Source organism: Anastrepha obliqua, chromosome 3 (assembly GCF_027943255.1).
Source record: "Anastrepha obliqua isolate idAnaObli1 chromosome 3, idAnaObli1_1.0, whole genome shotgun sequence".
Lineage (NCBI taxonomy): Eukaryota > Metazoa > Arthropoda > Insecta > Diptera > Tephritidae > Anastrepha > Anastrepha obliqua.
Window position 1 is genome coordinate 81,953,079 of NC_072894.1, and position 18,863 is coordinate 81,971,941.

At 36.2% G+C, this 18,863-nt stretch overlaps 1 protein-coding gene across 1 annotated transcript; it reads right to left on the reverse strand.

The window, feature by feature from the left end:
* Nucleotides 1-5,996: 5,996 nt before the first annotated feature.
* LOC129241868 (U4/U6 small nuclear ribonucleoprotein Prp4) lies at nucleotides 5,997-8,200 on the reverse strand. Its single transcript, XM_054878412.1, has 2 exons — nucleotides 6,827-8,200; nucleotides 5,997-6,761 (listed from the first exon to the last, which is right to left on the reverse strand). Exons 1-2 carry the CDS (start codon nucleotides 8,064-8,066, stop codon nucleotides 6,379-6,381), a joined length of 1,623 nt encoding a protein of 540 aa, XP_054734387.1. The 5' UTR covers nucleotides 8,067-8,200; the 3' UTR covers nucleotides 5,997-6,378.
* Between the last annotated feature and the right edge of the window lie 10,663 nt (nucleotides 8,201-18,863).

The window sequence follows — 18,863 nt, forward strand, 5'->3', positions numbered from 1 at the left end:
TTCACTACTAATTACAGGGTCCGGCACTCGAAGTGTAATCAACTTCAGATCGCTCGCGCAGCTCATGCATGGGTATCAGCTGTCTCTCAGTTGGCTAAGTGACAGTCCAGAGTATTGTTTTCAAGCGCGCGGAAACATTTTGCCGAGAGTAAACGCGAAAAAAGAAAATCAGTAATGGATTTCAAACGTAATAATGCAATTGATGCACTATATTTGGCTGGAAAATCACAACCAGCGATTGTTCGTGAGCTCGACCACCTTAAAGTAAATCAAGTTTTTGTTTATCGCACCATTACTCGTTACAATGATACTAATAGCATCGCGAAACGTCATGGAGGTGGTCATCAAAAGATTGCAACGGCACGTGAAATGGTTCAAAAAGAGAAGAGGTGACTTGAGTGAAATGCCCGACGAAGTGCCAATAAAATAGCGAAAGAACTGAAAATATCTAACCGCAGCATCTGCGCATACTGAAACATTATCTCAAAGCCAAACCTTACAAGATCCAAAAGGGGCTTGAGCTCGCAGCACAGCAGCAATAAGTCAGACTTGGCTGAACGAAGGAGTTGCTTCGCTTAGCCGAAAGCAATCAATTTCCGAACATTGTATTTTCTGACGAGAAAATTTCTCAAATTGAACAATTCGTAAACTCCCAAAACTATAGGGTTTATTTGACCGACCGTTCATACGAGAATTTGAGTCATCGATTGGCCACCAGGAGTTAGCACACGCCACAGGCAATGGTTTGCGCAGCTACAACCGCAAATGGGCGCTCTCCAATCGATTTCATGCGTAAAGCTAAATGCGGAATATTATCGAGAAACTATTCTGGAGATTGCTTTGAAGCCATGGGCAGACAAACATTCCGGTGGCAGACCATGGACGTTTCAGCAGGACTCGGCACCGTCTCACAAAGCTCGAGTGAACCAAGAATGGTTAAAACACAACGTTCCGGACATCATAACGTCCACACAATGGCTCTCAAATTCACCAGATGCCTATCCGATGAACTATTCTCTTTGAGCCATTTTGGAAAGAAAGGTACGAACTAAAGATTCACCAGTCTCGAGGCGCTGAAAAAAGCCATTGTTCACGAGTGGGCCAAAATGCCTGCAAATCACTTTCAGGCAGCTTGCGACTCGTTTCGACACCATCTCAAGCTCATAGTTAAGGCAAAATGTGGTCATATCGAGCAAAAGTAAATTGATTCATAATTTTTTATTAATTTCACACATTCTATACTTTGAATTAAATAAAAGTAATTTTCCAAACTAAATGTATGGCCTTTTTAATTGGTTACACTTCGAGTGCCGGACCCTGTATATCAATCATCAGCCGCTTTCTTTCGGTACGAATTTATATTTTTTCTCTGAATTGTGTCTTGTCAGAATTTAGAGTTGTCGAGGTCTTACCTTGGCGGGATATTGTCTTAACTGTTTTGTCTGGTCCGGATTTTATTATGCCTGTTTTAAATCCTGCGCAGATGATTCATTGACTGGATTTCCAAAAATTGTCTCGATTACGTCTTTTTTGGGGTTTTCAAAGTCGGGATAATGGAGTGCTCTCGTTTTTACATATAAAAAATGTCGAGCATTCGTTATATGAGGAAAAAGCACAAGAAAGCCACCACAAAACAAAAAAGTAAAAAAGCAACGCAATTTTCGAGCTGATTGAAACTTGCACTTTATTAACCCTCCGTTGGGCACCCAGGTCGGGTCAGACGTTTTCCAACTTTGGAGGTGAATTTAACATATTTCTATTCTAGCTAACGATTTGAGCTTCATAAAATATAATTTGCTATCGATTTATATATATAACCTTTTAAAAAAGACGAAAGAAAATATTTCAAAAGTTACACCTTCGGCTGGGCCACGCGGCTCTGACTGCGCCTATATATTTGAACGCATTTGTATGGGAATATGTAGCGAATGCGCCACATTTACTTTACTTTACTTTAAATAATAAATACATAAATAAAGGTTGAAAAAAGTTAAGTTTTTTCTCACAGGGTTACAAGAATGTAATTTACCTGTAACTAAAGCAGATATACACCATGAGTGTTCCGAGGTTTTGAGAACTGGTGTTGTAGAAATTTGTAAACGTGATTTTCCGATCTTCACAAAAAACACTATGAAGTGGCTTGGCCCGATTCAAATTGAAGGAAACTCTGCAATATCAAAAGTAAATTTCTTTCCATTTCTTTGAATATTCAACAAAATCTACAATACAATTAAGCAAAATAACGAATCCTTTTCAGAATGTCCTTAATTATTCAGCTAAAATCCTCGTCATAAGCTGGTCTTGATTGTTAGTCTGCTTTTCTGTTTAAATCATTAGTGTACCCATGTTGTTGAATAAATCGTTTATCATTGGGCGTTGTTGTTGTTGTTGTAGCAGCATAAACATCCCCCATACTTGAATACGGGGAATGCTGCTGGAGTGGCAGTCCTTGGGCGTCTTTGCAGTTGATTGGAAATTAGCTTTCATCTTACCCACTTTCAAGAAAGGTACTAAAAACGATCTACATTTTCTGCCATGTCAAAATTTTTTGAAGCCATCATCCAAAATAAACTTTTATCTGCTGTTAGGAATTTTATTTCTGGAGCAGCACCACTTTATGCCAAGCCGCTCCGCGGTATCTAATTTAGAAGTATTTTCAGACGGTAATATAGCCGCTTCCCCATTAAGATTTCACGGGGCTAATGCTTTCCGACTTTTCTAATGCTTTCGATAGGGTTTCCCATGTTATTCTGTTAAAAAAAATTTGCTCACATTGCACAGTGGTCCGACCAGAAGGCGTTGGCGGACAAAATTCAAAAGCTCAATTAAGCTGAAAATATATATTTAGGGGTTTTAAGGGGGTAGTATGGTTAATTCGGTGTAAAACAAGCATATTTTTCGACATTTTTTTTGTCGACACAGTTGATTTATTCAAAATTTTAAAATTACTTCATTATAAAGTCATATTTAAAGAATATTGTGTGAAATTTTCATTGATTTTTATGAAGAAATGAGTTGGTGGCAGCGAATCTTCGCGGACGTCTCATAAAAAAGTTTTATTGCGGTGTCCCTCAGAACTCATTACTGGATCAACTAAAATCAAAAAACCAAATTGATTTCATCAGCTAATAAAGTTTCGCAGGTAACAACGTCGAATTTTTTTTTTTTTTTTTAATTTTTTAAAGCGCTTTGAAGTCAAAACACCGATTTTTCATAAAAAAAACTTGAAAACTTTGTTGTTTTAAAATATGACAAAATTTAAAAAAAAAAAACTCGACGTCATTACCTCGTGAATAAAGTAAAGAAACAAAAAAACCAAATTTGAAAAGAATCGGTGCAGTAGATATGAATCTACAGTGGACACCGACCGTAAAAAAGGCAAGTGTGAGAAAAACGCGTTTAAAGATTAGGTAGCTATTTTCGGCAGCGTGAAATCCGGTTGGAGAGGTAGATACTTAATCCTTTGTGTCTTTGTCAATTTTACTCTAATGCATTTCAAACTTTCACACAATAATCTTAAGATGTTATAGAATAATTAAAAAAAAAAAAAAAAAAATGAAAAAAAAAATACCATACTACCCCCTTAAGGATCAGTGATGACGAATCTGACCTTAGTTTTAGCAAATTTTAAATTCATTGAATACTATAAATACATTTTTACTCCCGTAGTTAGCTGGTGAGTTCATTTTTACATTTTTCACGACCCCAGAGAGTACCACGTGGAGGTTTACGGTAAGGTTATTCTCTCCTCATTTTTGTTTTTTGTTTTTAGATTTTTTTTATTTTTTATTTTTTTTTTTTTATTTTTTTTTTATTTTTAATTTTTAATTTTTTTTTTATTTTTAATTTTTAAATTTTTTTTGTTTTAGTTTTTAAATTTTTTTTTTTTGATATTTAGTTGTTTTTTTGTTTTCCATTTTTAATTTTTTTTTATGATTCAGAATCCTCTGTATCTTGTAATTCTAACTTCTTTGACTCAAAACTTTTTTTTTCTGAAGAACGCAAAAAAATAAATAAAAAAATTTTGTTTTTTAATAAAATTTTTTTTTTAGTTGTCTCTTAATGCTGATGGGGTCTGTGATGTCTTTTTCTGTCTTTTACACAAAATTGCATAAGCCATATGTAACGTTTTGCCTGTGGGTAAATGCACAAAAGCTACATTATTTTTAATTTGCGCAACTTTGCGCAACAGGTTTCAGTTTGAGATCATAGTTGAAATATGTTTCTACATCACTCAGGTTGATTTCAAGTGGACCGGTGTGGACCACTCGAAAAAATGATCTTTAAAAAAAAAAATTTACGAAAAATTTTGAAATTTCAAAAAAAAAAAATTGGATTTTGTACCACAACTTAAGAGAATTATTACTGTTTCCGTTAATATATTCAATTATCTTCTTTTTTTTCAATATTTGGTTAACAATCAAATGGTAATATTTATTTGCAGACATGAAAATGAAACTCTTGTATGAAGTAAGATTTGCATACAATTTAATGTTTAAAGTCAAAAAACTACAATGAAAAATGTTTTAAATTAAGTAATATTTTCAGGAAATCTGCCTTGAATATTTAAGAAAACATCTTCATTATCAAATTTTTATTTCAAAAATGTTGAAAAATTGAATTTTGTCCGGCCGCCGGACCACTGTGCATCGGTTTCCACTCAGTTTTTGCGAGTTGAATTGGATTTACACAATCGTCACTACATGGTTGTCGACAATGTTAGGTGTCTGCCTTTTGTCTTGTTTATTAAAGGTTAGGTTAGGTTGACCTGGCTGGCTGATAACCATCACATAGACCTATTGGCCCTTAGTGGTACCAGATGGGGCTTGAGCCTTACGTTTCCTTGTAGTAGGCTTCTTGTAATAAGCCTGCGTCTTTTGCGAATCTAAGTAAACTCTGAAGCTCTAACCCCGACAGACATTCTTGCCTCTCATATTGTAGAGCTCCTAAACATTTCATTCGGTTTCTAGCTAATGCAGAGCAAGAACATAGAAGGTGTTCAAGAGTTTTCTTCTCTTCTAGTTCATTGCAAAATCTGCAGCTTTAATTGTTTGCTTGTTTATTAAAGATATCGGTACAGTTTCCTCCTTTTCAAATTTTCTACTATACACTAATGGTCTTCAACGCTCGTAACCTCTCTTTATTCTCAATTGATACAATTAGATATCAATAATACTAACAACTGGTGCATTAAAAATCGTCTTTCTTTAAATATAAATAAATGTTTTCATGTTACCTATTCTAAACGCTGTAAAATCACTCAGAGTTCTTATCATATATCCATGTCGGCTCCACAGCGTTCAAATGAAATCAAAGACCTGGGAGTATTTTTTTACCTAAAGTTTACATTCGCTAATCATATTCACTTATTATTACAAAACCGTTTGTTTGTTTGTTTGTTTGTTAACAGTAATAGTAGCCCCGACAGTGTCGGGCAGATCACCGGTCGTCTTCGTCTAGCTCATCTAGGGGTAGGCCCAGGAAACATGCTGTTTCGACGGGATGGGTCCAGAGGGAGACTCTTTAGTGTTTTCAAATCTCTATACGCTTTACAATTTCTTTGAATTTCTTTTTATAAGTAGCTTTATTTATTCTAATCATTATTAATTTTAAACTGTGTTCTACTTAGCCTACAATAATTTTTATTGTATTCATTCACTAAAAGCTAAATAAATTTTGAACCACCCCGCGTAGTCATTTTGTAATTAAGTTACGCAATTTAGATATTTTCATCTAATGTGGCTTAAAATCAAAGGCGTTGATGTTTTGAATTTATGCATTTTTGAACTCGTTCCTACTTTGTCAGATAATTGCATACAAAAAAACTTATGAATAAATATCTTTAAGTGTATTACTGGGTTTCGCGATACCATGGTAATCTACGTCTTGCAGGCAGTTTTCTTACAGTAACTTTTCATCCCCTTTCGAGCTAGTTCTTTGAAAATTTATTTAAAAATTTTTCTGTATCTTAATGCATACAATAACGTAACTTAGCATTTATTTTAATGCATAACAAATCACTTTTATTTTATATTTAATTACATTATTCTTCTCATTCAAATACAAAGTGGATGTTTGCTCAGCGTATATTTAATTAATCTTTTTTACCTAAAGATCTTTGCGCAATACGTTTTAGAGTTGCTTATTCAATGAAATTTTCGATCGTTGGTACATTACTGTAAGAAACATTAAAGATATGTTAAATCCTCGTTCCGTTCTATGGAAAAAATAAGTGGTCTAACATTTCAACATTAGCATATTTAACAATACAAAAATAAACTATGTAACTTCGCAGTGAATTTTAATGATAAGTAATAATAATAATCAAAACCAAGAATAAGGCATCCACATGAAGATGAAAAATGCTGTCCATTAGCATCAGCTTTCCGGAGCCCAGAGCTTAAAGGTACGATCGAATGAAGCCGTTACAATATGTTGCGAATTCGGCGAGATGTCCACGGCCATTATTTTTCCATCATGTCCTAATAACGTTTTTAATGGCTGCCATGTTTTGTTTGACCATATTTTTGTAGAACAATCGTAAGACGAAGTAACAAGAAAATTACCACCATCACGTTGGTATTTCACGTCCGATATTAAATTTGTATGCGCAGGCATAGTGTAAACAGGCTGGCGTCGACGTAAATCCCAAATTTTACAAGTATTATCCTGAGAACCTGTGGCAATATGGAAGCCATTGGGTGAAAAATCCACTCCGAAAATAGATCCTAAATGGCCTTCTAGAAACATTACGCATCGACCTGAATTAATTATTATAAAATGAATGATGTCGCATTTCTAATTTTTCAAGTCACATGCTTCCTACCTGTTCTGAGATCCCACACGCGCCCGAATGAATCAAGTCCACCGGTTACAATAACACTGCCATCGGTTTGGAAGCTCAGACAATGTACGGATTTGGCATGCCCTTCTTGATGCAAAACTTCTGTTTTCTGTTCTAAATCCCAAAGGCGCCATGAAGAATCATAGCATGCCGTAGCGAGAAATCGACTCGATGGATGAAATGCTAACTTAGAAACACGATGCGGCATATGACCAGTTATATCAGCTAACGATTCTTCAGAATTGAAGCCCCACAATTTAACAGCACCATCATGTCCTCCAGAAGCCATTGTCACAACATTACCATCCTCTTGTGACACCCCGGGTCGAAATGCAACACCACCAACGTAACTGGCGTGGCCACGCAGTGTCAGCAATAACTTGCAATCTGGTACTGTCCAAACTTTGCATAGCCCTGACCATGATGATGTAAGGAGCAATTTAGAATCTTCACTAAAAGCCACTCCACTAACTGGACGTGTGTCGCCCACTTGACTGCATTGCGGTGCAAGTGAATGCAGCCTCTTTTGAAGTTCCACCATGCGTCCTGCACGAGTCGCACTTGGTATATCCAGTTGGCAGCGCGCATGCTCTAGGCGCTCTTTTGCTCGCGGTAATGAATAATCAGCAAGCCAAATTCTTGCAACACGTAAAGCTTCAGGTCCTTCGTGATACCATGTTGACTCTTGTTCTTTCTGAAGTTGCTTTCGCTCTTCTTCTTCCGTCTGCTTTTGTTTGATCGCATTCTCTCCCAAGCTAGCCAACAATTCTTTTAATCGACGTCGCCTCTCAGCAGGTCCTTCGCCAAAATAGCATATTGGTTCATTGAGTTGCCGCAAGTTGGCTTTTATTTCAGCGTCGTCTGTGGAAACATTTATTTGCCGTGCGCGCTTTTTTCGTTCAAATTCTTTGAGAAGCGCTTCCTTGTCCTTTGCTACTTCAGTTTCCAAGTCGAAATAATCATCATCGATCTTATTTGCCAATGCACCCGATGTAGGAGGCAAGGAAGGCGCGGAAGGTTTCTTTACTTCTTCATAATCTTCATCGGAGTCGATATCCTCAAGTTGATTCGTTACTCCACCACTTGAAGTACAAGTTATTGCTGCAGGATTACCGCTTGAAACAATAGCTGCAGCTTGACGCTTTCTTTCTACTTCCTCAAGTGAACCATAATGAAGCGTTCGTTGCCTTTTAACATATTGGAGGTCCTCATCGTCGGACATATTTTTTTAATTATCAAATAAAAGAACTTAATAAACAAAATTTAAACTTAATTTGTGCCGAAAGTGAACAAAAACCACAAAAAATTTCAGAAAGCTACCCGGCATCTGAAACAACTTTGTTCATAACTCATCGATAGTCTATCAATGCTTTTGTGCTATCGATAGATAGAAGTCGGCGCCTTTACATCACATCTCCACAGGCAAATGTTTATGCTGTGTTCCCACGACACCTAATTCGCTCTCTAAATAATTCGCGAATTACCCTGTTCCCACGCGTATTCGTATTGTTATTTATTCTTTATCACTATTATATGCTATTAATAATTAACTAAAATTTTACATTATTTCATGCGGAAGATTATATTAATTTGTATCTTCTACCTTCCAGCAATAAGAAAAGGTGTTAGGAAAAAGCAGCATGCCGGTGAAATAGAGAAAAAAGGAGCTGTAACGTTAGGCTCCGAGAATATACAAACCAAAGAAATGAGGATTAATCGTCTGTGAAGACTTAAGTAGGAGAAACCAATAGAAACTACCAATCATAAGAAATTATACTTACACACACATACTTTCTTGTTACGACATCATCTGCATAAAAATGCAAAACAACTACATTTAGAGGCTTAATAATCATTTCTGCCTTCAAAATTTCACACACGGCACTCCGATTTTATTAGTTTGTTTAGTTGAAATCTCTCAAATCACACACAATACTAGCAAGCATTTACTGAAGTTTTGCTTTGGATTATTAAGGTACCTGACATCAACTTGTCAAAATCGCGAAAAATGAAGTAACTGTCACGTTCTTTATCCACCTTCACCTTGGCGTTGTTAGAGAAATGTGACGAACAAATTAACGAATAGCGCGACTGCCGTAAAAATCGCCGCATATTTTTAGAAATCGTGAAAAAGTGAAGGAACTAAGGATTTTTTCTTGCTGTTGGTTTTGGTTTACTTTTTATTTTGATTTGAGGCTTAATTTCTATGAATTTCCGATAAAAACCAGGAAAAAACAACGATTGGTTCGTAATTCGCAAGCCAATTGAGACAAAATTACTTACAAATGAGCTAATTCGTTCTTAAAATTTTGTATGGCAAACTATGCAAGATTTACCATGTATGGTCATTCACTATGTGGAAAACAAAATTATACTAGCAAATTCGGCTGCCACGCCGCACTAGGACTAGAAGTAGTAGGAGACGAATTCTGCCCGCTCATTTCACACATATGTATATTCAAAAACCCGTCTAATCAGTCGTTGCTCAGACGACAACGAAGCAGCATTGATGGAGATTGAGTGAATTTTTTTTCCGAATATCACCAACACAATTTCTTTGTGTGCAAGAATAAACTCCTGTTACGTCAGCCCATTAGCTGATCCTTTTCACCATGGGAAAATGAATTGCAGATTACAAATGGGAAAGCAAACTACGTGTATGGAAAGGTAGTATTATATCTCGGTACATGGCAGAATCAAGGTTGAAGAATACAAGGTTACGCCTTCCAAATTCGCTGTGGCGTCAGGTTCCACGAGTAAACAAACAAAAAAGGAAGAGTAGGCGGAAGCAATGGAAACTACGAAACACAAGAAATTATACACACATGCGACACATGCCACGACACATGCCACGGCGTTATCCGCAAAAACTGCATTTGAAGGTTTTATATTAATTTGCTCCTTTTCGCACTTTGTTTTGTTTAAACCTTTTAAGTGCAATATAAAATATTATTTATTATTTAAATACGTTAAACGTAGTTTAACTTAGAAACGATGTTAGTATATTGTTAATTCAAATAAATCTCTTATAATAACTACTCTGAGTTCGATCACTAGATTGTCAAATAAAATCACAAATTAATGGTAACACACTTGCTTTACTTAATTTCCAACACTTTACTTTAAATGTACACAGCTTAAGACTGAATCACTCTATTACTTTTCGTTTATTCGCTTACAAGCTCAATTTCCAATGAACACTCTAAGCGCATGCATCTCTGCTTGTATACTACATGTGCTGAATAACTATCGTAATTTCTAGATCTGACAGCTCATATCTTCTGGCGAGTTCTGTTGTTATAGCAGCAAACTTAACTCCGTCTTTGCGATGTAGTCCCCTATCGTCTTCGCCTAACTTATTTAACGGTAAACCCAGAAAACGTCATGTGTCTCACTATCTGCTGTCGCCATCAAGGCTAATTCCTGTTTTTGTTTTGGTTTCGTTCGCTATTACTGCCAGTTCGTTCGCGAAACTTAACTATGGAACATTGCCCTCCGCTTTCGATCTAAATGGAGCCAATATTTCCAGATGCACTACTTTGACCTTTCCTTGTCCAGTTTTGCCTTGCTGTATACAATACTTCACATCATTTAATCTTTGAATCACCCTGCATGGGCCTTCTCAGTATGCTTGCAGTTTTGGAGAAATCCCTTTCTTTCTTTGCGGATTATAAAGAACTACCAAACCACCTTCGCTGAATTCTTCGGAGTTCACAGCACAGTGTTCACAGTAAGGTGTCGAGAAACTCCCATTGCGCCGCAGCCCGTACCGGGCTGTTAACAGCCACACCTAACCTGGTGAACACACGGTGACCAGGAAACCGACTATTCTGGGGTCGACGCGCCTGGACTTTTTGTATAACTCCTTATACCCACACATGATGAGTGGAACACATATTCTAAGAGACGGTGGTTTTTCGCCGCTGTCATAGGAACTTCATCATATCTGTGCTAGTTTTGTACCGCATCCTCTGTTCCTGATCGCTTAATTTTCGGGGACTGCTTATTCGTATAGACTTATTTCGCAACTGCCCTGCTACTACAGGCTTTCCGGCTATCCGCAACCCCACGGTAGCTTAGAATACAGCTTAGTCGTCCGATCCCCAGGGAGCGTAGACTCCTTGGGATGACACCATAGTATGAAAGTATGTATGAGTATAATTTCTTTTATTTGGTTGTTTTTGTTCACTATGGGCAGCATAAGCATTTTCCATAAATATACGGAAAATGCTGCTGAAGTGACAGTCCTTGGACGAATAGTTGGCACTTATATTTGTGTTTCAGGATTTCCTTCGCTTGGTATTGCCAGTAGTTTCGCGAATATTCACAATTTTCCACACTGTTCTCCGCTCAAGTTTGGTCGTTCCGAGTATTTGAACTACTTTAACATTCCCCGGTACAGTTTTAATTTGCTGTATACGAAACACCACATCATTTAATCTTTTAATCACCTTATATGGACGTTCCCAGGATGCTTGTAGTTTTGGCGAAACCAAACGTAATGGTAATTATTTCCGTCCCGCTTTATGGATATAGAGCTCCATCTATACCTTTAAAGCTAATCCAATGCACCCAATATGCCATAGGACTTTTTATCGCAATTTCGGTTTCCATGATCTTTTCCAGGTGGGCCTCATTCAGTTGACTACTTATCGCACCGGGCTCCCACTCATCATCGGGTTGCAACATTAGTTAATTAAATAGTCTGATGTCCTCTTATTCTGTATGCGCTAGCGTTTATATCCACAACGAACTTAGGGGCAATACAAAGAAGTTCTTTCGAGTGCTGAACGGTTCCTCTTATTATTTGTGCCCCGCAAAGGCGCAAATCTTTTTAGTGAGATTCTTCTGATTATGAGATTATGTAGACTCCGAGCAACATTTGCGAATCCTGAAGAAAACGACGGTAATACGCACAAGCAGGAAACTGTGCACTTAGTGCACATTTCTTGGTCGTGGCTAACTTTCAACTGACTTTATTTTTTCCTTGTCTGCCTCGACGCCTTCGCCTGTCTAAGATACGCGACTTCAGTCGTATCGTATCGTTCAATCGTAGTCCCACAGAAGCAATACGCTGAATAACTTCTCCCAATTTTTCAGATGGTCGCTAAAATTTTTACTCATAATGATGATGACATCCAAATAGGCTAAAAACGTTTCCCAAAGGATTCCCCTCAGTGCCTGCTCCATCATAAGCTCAAAGGCTCCTAGCGCGTTGCATAATCTGAATGGCATCACAGAAAACTAACACAACGCGTCTCCTATGCTGGAGGCTGTCTTCTCACGATCGTAATCCACAATTTCCGCCTGAGAGTAACCACTTTCCATTTTTTCGCGATAATGGGTGGTTGTCCTTTTTGGTGACTTCTTTCAGCTTTCTATAATCAACACAAAACCGGGTGCTACAATCTTTCTTTCTAATCAGTACAACCGATCGACCAGCTTATTGATGGATCAATTACTCCACTTCGCTGCATATCTTAGAATATCCGATTTGCTTCCTCGCGTTTTGCTAGTTGAACTTGGCGAATAGGCTTTTTATCTGTTGTATTTATTCGACGTTTCACAATGCCATTTCTAACAAATTTTCCAAAACCACCGTCGATTATATATTTGTATTTCTATAGCAATTTTTTATGAAGTCGGGATTTTTTTTCTTGCTTCCTGGAACTATTCGCTTTCCTGTTGAGTTCTGTCGTTCATTTTCCAATTATAGCTCCTTCATTCAAAATGAATGCTGACTTTAAATCACACACGCGTTTTTCCCTCTCTTTACCAGTGTTATTCCTATAATTATATTTGCCGTCTCTTTAGCAGCTTCTATGATCCACTTTTTACCTGTCGCGCAGCCATCTTCCATATTGGGGAATATGACTGCTTCAAATCTTGGCGGAATCCATTGATGGTGACCTAGGGCCACCTTTCTGCACTGTACCTCATACCTGGAAATCAGAGGTACATCCTTATTCTAAAGCGATAGAAACCGCTTACCCACATTCAAAGTAAAACCGGGCAGCAGCATGAAATCAACACCAATTATTCCTTCACCTATGATTTCAGCTAACAAAAATGTTAGAGCTGGTACCTTTTAGCTTAACGGCTGTTGTGTATCGGGAGCGCAATTGTCAGTCCCAGCGCTTCGATTCTTCTACCTGAGTTCGAGTTCAGTTTGCTGCGTGGTATACTAGAATTCCGCGCAATATTCTCAGTCTTACCGCAGTTGTAACACTTATATGCGAACTGCTGGGTCGTATCATTTGAGAAAAGACTGTGTTATCACTCTCCTAATGGGTTCCTCCATCAAGGCAGTCTCTCCAACTTCAACCCGATGGACTTTGTGTACTGATTTGCTCAGGAGAACTTTTATTTTTGTTATACCAAAAATCGCCCATAATGTTGCTCGAATACAGTGATTCTTTCGGGATTTAGATTCTTAATGCAAAAAATATTTAGATAGAGAATTTTGTATTGATAAATGTATACGAGGGGTGTTCAAAAAATAAGGTGAAGGTTTCAAATTTCGCGGGCTATGGAAATTCAACTTTCGATTTTTTTTTAATGTTAGTACACTCGTCTCGAAGATATGTTCACGGTTTTAGCAATATAGCATAATTAGTTTGTTTGTAAGAGACATAAATAAGACAAGTGTTTTGCGAGTTCGGCGATTTTCTGCTATCGAAAAAAGAGAAGTACCATCAAATTTTGTATAAAAATGGAATTAAGTGCTCAAAAACACTTGAAATGTTGGCAGTGGCATACGGCAAGAGTACTTTGAGCCAAAAAAATGTTTACAAGTGGTACAAGCTTTTCACAGAAGGTCGGGAAGATGGGAATGACGACGCTCGATGACGTTAGCGATGATGCAGATTTGCTTAAAAGGGTCATACCTGGTGGCGAATCATGGGTATAAGGTTATGACATCGAAACCAAAGCTAACTCGTCCCAATAGAAGAGTCCAAGGGAGCCAAGAGTCGAGACCAGAAAATCGCCGAACACGCACACACTTGTCTTATTTATGCCTCTCACAAACAAACTTAACATACTATATTGCTAAAACCGTGAACATATCTTCGAGACGAGTGTACCAACATATAAAAAATATTAATCGAGAATCGAATGTACATAGCCCGCGACCTTCACCCTATTTTTTGAACACACCTCGTATTTTGAAATGCATACGTTTAACTAAATCAGTTTGTACATATATACCTGAACGATAATTGTGAATTTAACGCAAATCTACGCGTAACAAAATGTTCGTACCTGCACACATTTATGTAATATATATACAAATAAACATATACGCATCAGAGCGGCATACATATGTATGTACGTACATACATATATTCCATCTATGTAAATGAAGACACTACAATCTGAACGAAGAAAAATATCATATGTGAAGCTTTTTATTGGAAGGTGTCCTCGCTGAGTTTAGAGTATTTATTTATAAAAATCAGACTTAACAGAAAAATAAATTATAAGCGCATTAAATGGAGAAACGATGAAAATTGCATACCTACCTATAAAAAAATTAAGAGTAAATAGACAAAAATATGCAAACAAATTCCTTGCATATGCAAAAAAAAACTCATCTAAACTGTATGCGTCTACGTATGTATATGTATGTATGCACATATGTGTGAATACATATGTTTGGACAATATATGTATGTACGTAGATGTTTCTGTTCTGAGCAAAACAACGCATATTCGCATATACATATAACCACACACACTCACTTTAGGCCTGTACAGGCGTGCTTTTCCAAAACTAAAATTCTAAGCCTAGCGACTACAAGAACAAAATACATTCAAAGGCGCAGTCGTAGCGGCCATCACCACAACAAAACAAACCAATTCATTGATAACCTCGAGCTCATATTTCTATGAGCAAAGTACTTTCATTCATAAAACGAGCCGCCCTTATGACAATTTTTCTCAATGATGACAAAAATTTGCTTTTAAGATTGAAAAAATCAAATCAAAATAGTCAATATGGAATATTTATAACGAAATATTTGCCAATATTGGTGAATCGTGAATGTTTATCATGTCGAATGGTCGCGGCTCCGTATATGTATGTAAATATGTTTTCTAAATGCTCGACGACTGCAGCTGCTGTTCGTCTAGTGCGCGCATGAGCGTACAGTAAAATGCAGAAGACAGCAACAAGTAGCTTATAAAAAAGTTCTGTCCCGGCCATTTCGATACTAAAGAAAGTTTCTAAACATTTATTTTTTGTTCTCTGATAATATGAAATTATTAATTAGTACGTTACTTTACGGATGTACTTCTCTAATTTATAAAAAGTGCACCAAAACTTATGTATACACTGCAAAGTTAGAAACTTACTCTGAAATCAGAATGCGGCTTATTTGAAGGTTACTGTACATTGTATGTATGTATATATTTAGCCTTCGGATGAAGCCCAAAGTGCCAAATATTTAATATTGAAGCGTATGTGAGCTGTGCAGCGCTGTGCATAACAACGGGGACCAAAGCCGCAAATTGTTGATTTAATATTATTCAGTTGATATGCATTTTTTATTTCTAAAATTTATTACATACTTATCCTCTTAAACATTAAAATTGACTACATAATAATGTACTACTTCATAGTATAGACCTATAAAAATGTTTAAGTAAATTATGAAGCAATTTTGTTGACGCTTCATAATTCATAATTTTTGACACAATGCTGTGCCTATGAATGAATGTGCGCTGAATTTCTTAAGAATTTTTATCGAACCGTATTATGTACGCAAGCAAATGTAAGCTAATGTAAACTACAATTTTTCACACTTGCGTGTCACTCTCTCCCCCTCATTTCTCTCCGGCAGCCATATTAATTAATTTCCTACTGTTAACTTGTGGTGAAGTAATTTCTGAGTTGAATTTCTTACCCTTGTTTTGTTACTGCCCAAAATGAGGAACGGGCCGATGAACCTTATCTACGTTCTCCGAATCATCAACAAATAACTGCAGGTAGGTGCGTAAAAACTCCCCAAAAGGACGAAGGTTTCAGTACATGTGTTCTGTTTTTGTGAGAATATAAACAAACAAACACGCAGGCCAACAACTCAGAAGCAGGCAACTTTAACAATAGAGACAGAAAATCACAAAATCAGCTGAAGCCTTTAAACAAGATATTATCAGTAAAGTCAAACTTTGTTTACCTTTTATTTTGTTATTATCCTATTGTCTAGAGCAGCATACTCAGAGAGCGTTCATGAGCAATGTCCTGACGATCACTGGCCAAGAGAATTCAAGCAACAACAAAATACACGCTATTTTTGTCTTTGCTCTACTGCTGCCTCCTTGTAGATGTTCCTTGGCTCGAGCCACGAATGATAGAAAACTATTCTCTATCTATTATTCTTGAGCTTGTACGCACAACGAGCAGTAGCCCTGACCACTGAAAAAAATACGTTTAAAAATTCCATATAAAAATTTAATCAACACAGTGAAAGGGAGAAATTTAGTGAAATAATACTTTAACTACAGAAAAACTACAAGTTCCAATTCCATCATCAAATTAAAGACTTAAATGTAATCTATTTTTATTGTGTTTATCAAAGGTAAGTTTGTGTTTTTTTATAAATAATGCTAAATTTGTTCTTGAAATATGTATAAGTATGTATATCTAAATACAGTAGGAGAGTAATAGTGGAATAAGTGGAGAACGTAAACCCGAGTCAACTGACAGAGCACCATGTACACAAACATTCTGAATATTTTTTTTTCAGTATAAGTAGATAACGTAAATTTATAGAGAAGGCTCAGGAACGAATAGGCAGGTTAAATTTCAAATGCTAACAAAACGCGGCTAAGAAATTTTTAATATTTCACCACGACTGGGGAATAATTTACATAGGAAAGTTAAATAGCTAAGCGTAGTCAACAGAATTAAATATAGCGTTTGCATTGAAATGTAAAATGCCATGATTTGGTGTTAGGCAAAGTAAAATAACAGCCGACTTGTGAATAAATATGTATTTCTTTCACGCTTATGTGCCGTCGTCATTTTGCATCCGCAAATGGATTATTTATTGTATGATTAATAAATTATTTCTATGTACATATGTATGTATATAAGTTTGCATGCATGAATGTGAAATTTTAAGTATATATTTAGCTAAATTGTATTGATATGAAGTGTTTTATCAAAATTCGAAATATCCACACAAAAAAATTTATTTAAATAACTTGCACATATACATGCAATAATTAGGTAATAAATACCCGAATGATCGAATACCTGCCTAGCATATGCCAATGCATATACTATGTAATATATGGTATACAGCAAAACAAAGCTTATTAGTATACACAGATGCATGTACAAATAACCGCACACACAGGACACTCATTTTATTCCTCTAATGCGTATGTCGCCCAAAGCTAAAATTCTAAGCCTAGCGACTACAAAGAACAAAATACATTCATAGGCGCAGTCGTAGCGGCCATCATTCTAGTTGCCATGGCGCTGAACAGTTTCAAATATTGTACAGCAAAACAAAAATATAGAAATACTTTCATTCTAAAACGAGCCCCCCATATGGCAATTTTTCTTAATGATGACAAAAATTTACATCTAAAATTCAACATACCAAATTAAAATACAGTAGGTTCTGTTTTTATGCTGCTTTTTTTATGCGGTTTTGAAATAGTGCGGTTTTTTAAGTTAAATGCATGTCGACCTATCGGGAATTATAAATATAAACAAGATTCTAAGCCAGCTAAGCAAAAACTCATCACAGATTACATCAGAAATGCTGACCTTACAAGTATGGAACCGCCTGCATAATCATCTAGATCAGACGTGTACATTTCCTCAAGCGACGAAAGTGATTTTACACCAAATCCTAAACGAATGCGCAACATGTGGGTATTGTCTGATTCTATTTCTGACGTAAATTTATTTTTCGATTCTGACGTTTCTTAAATAAAGATATAATTTTCAAAAATACAATATTTTGTTTGTGCGATTTTATTTAATTATTTCAGATTCATGCGGTCTATGGAATGTATCTATAGTAATAATATGGGACTAGTGCCCTTTTTTATGCGATTTTATTACAGTATTTCAGATTTATGCGTTTCTTAGCACTTTAGAAACGTATCTATAGTTTTACTATAGAACTGGTAGCTTTTTTTATGCTGTTTTTTTTTATGCTGTTTCTTGAAGAACGTATCTACCGCATAAAAACAGAATCTACTGTAGTCATCTTCTGTACTATAAAGGTGAATGTCTGTACGTTGTCCGCGTATCACTACGAAACGACAACACCAAATGACGTAAAAATTTGTATACATTCATAATTTCACCCAAAGAAGGTTATACGCATGTTTTTATGATAGAACTCCCTTCCCACAGCCCCCAGGCCGCGCCACCACTCTCATTCGTCACTAATAATCGAATATTTGCTTAAATTTAATCTCAAAAATCTTAGTTTTTCCTATTTCCCACTATTTATAGCACACTCTAGACTTCATAATCCGCATAAGCTGCTCAACTATGACCCAAATGCAAAATTCAAAAACGGTTAGAGATAAAAAATTAATAAAAATAATTTTGCTTGATATTTTTCTGATTGGTTGTTTTGAATTTATTCAACGACGCATAGCAACGGATGCCGGGTATTGTAATATTATGGTTATTAATAAAAAAATATTTTCTATGAAATTATTGTTTGTAATTCTTTTATATACATACATACATACATATCCTAAATCCCTCAAAACTACTCCTGCGCGAGCGGGGCCGCGGGTTAAAGCTAGTATTGAAATATTTATAACGAAATTTTTGCCAATATTTGGTGAATCGTGAATTTTTATCATGTCGAATGGTCGCGGCTCCGTATATATGTATGTACATTTGTTTGCATCCATATATGTATGTAAATAATATATAATATAAATATATTAATATACATATATCTAAGTATCATATGTAACACAAGTGTGAAATTTTTGCAGATAATCACCCCCAAATAATTGAATAAAAGCCAGATAAG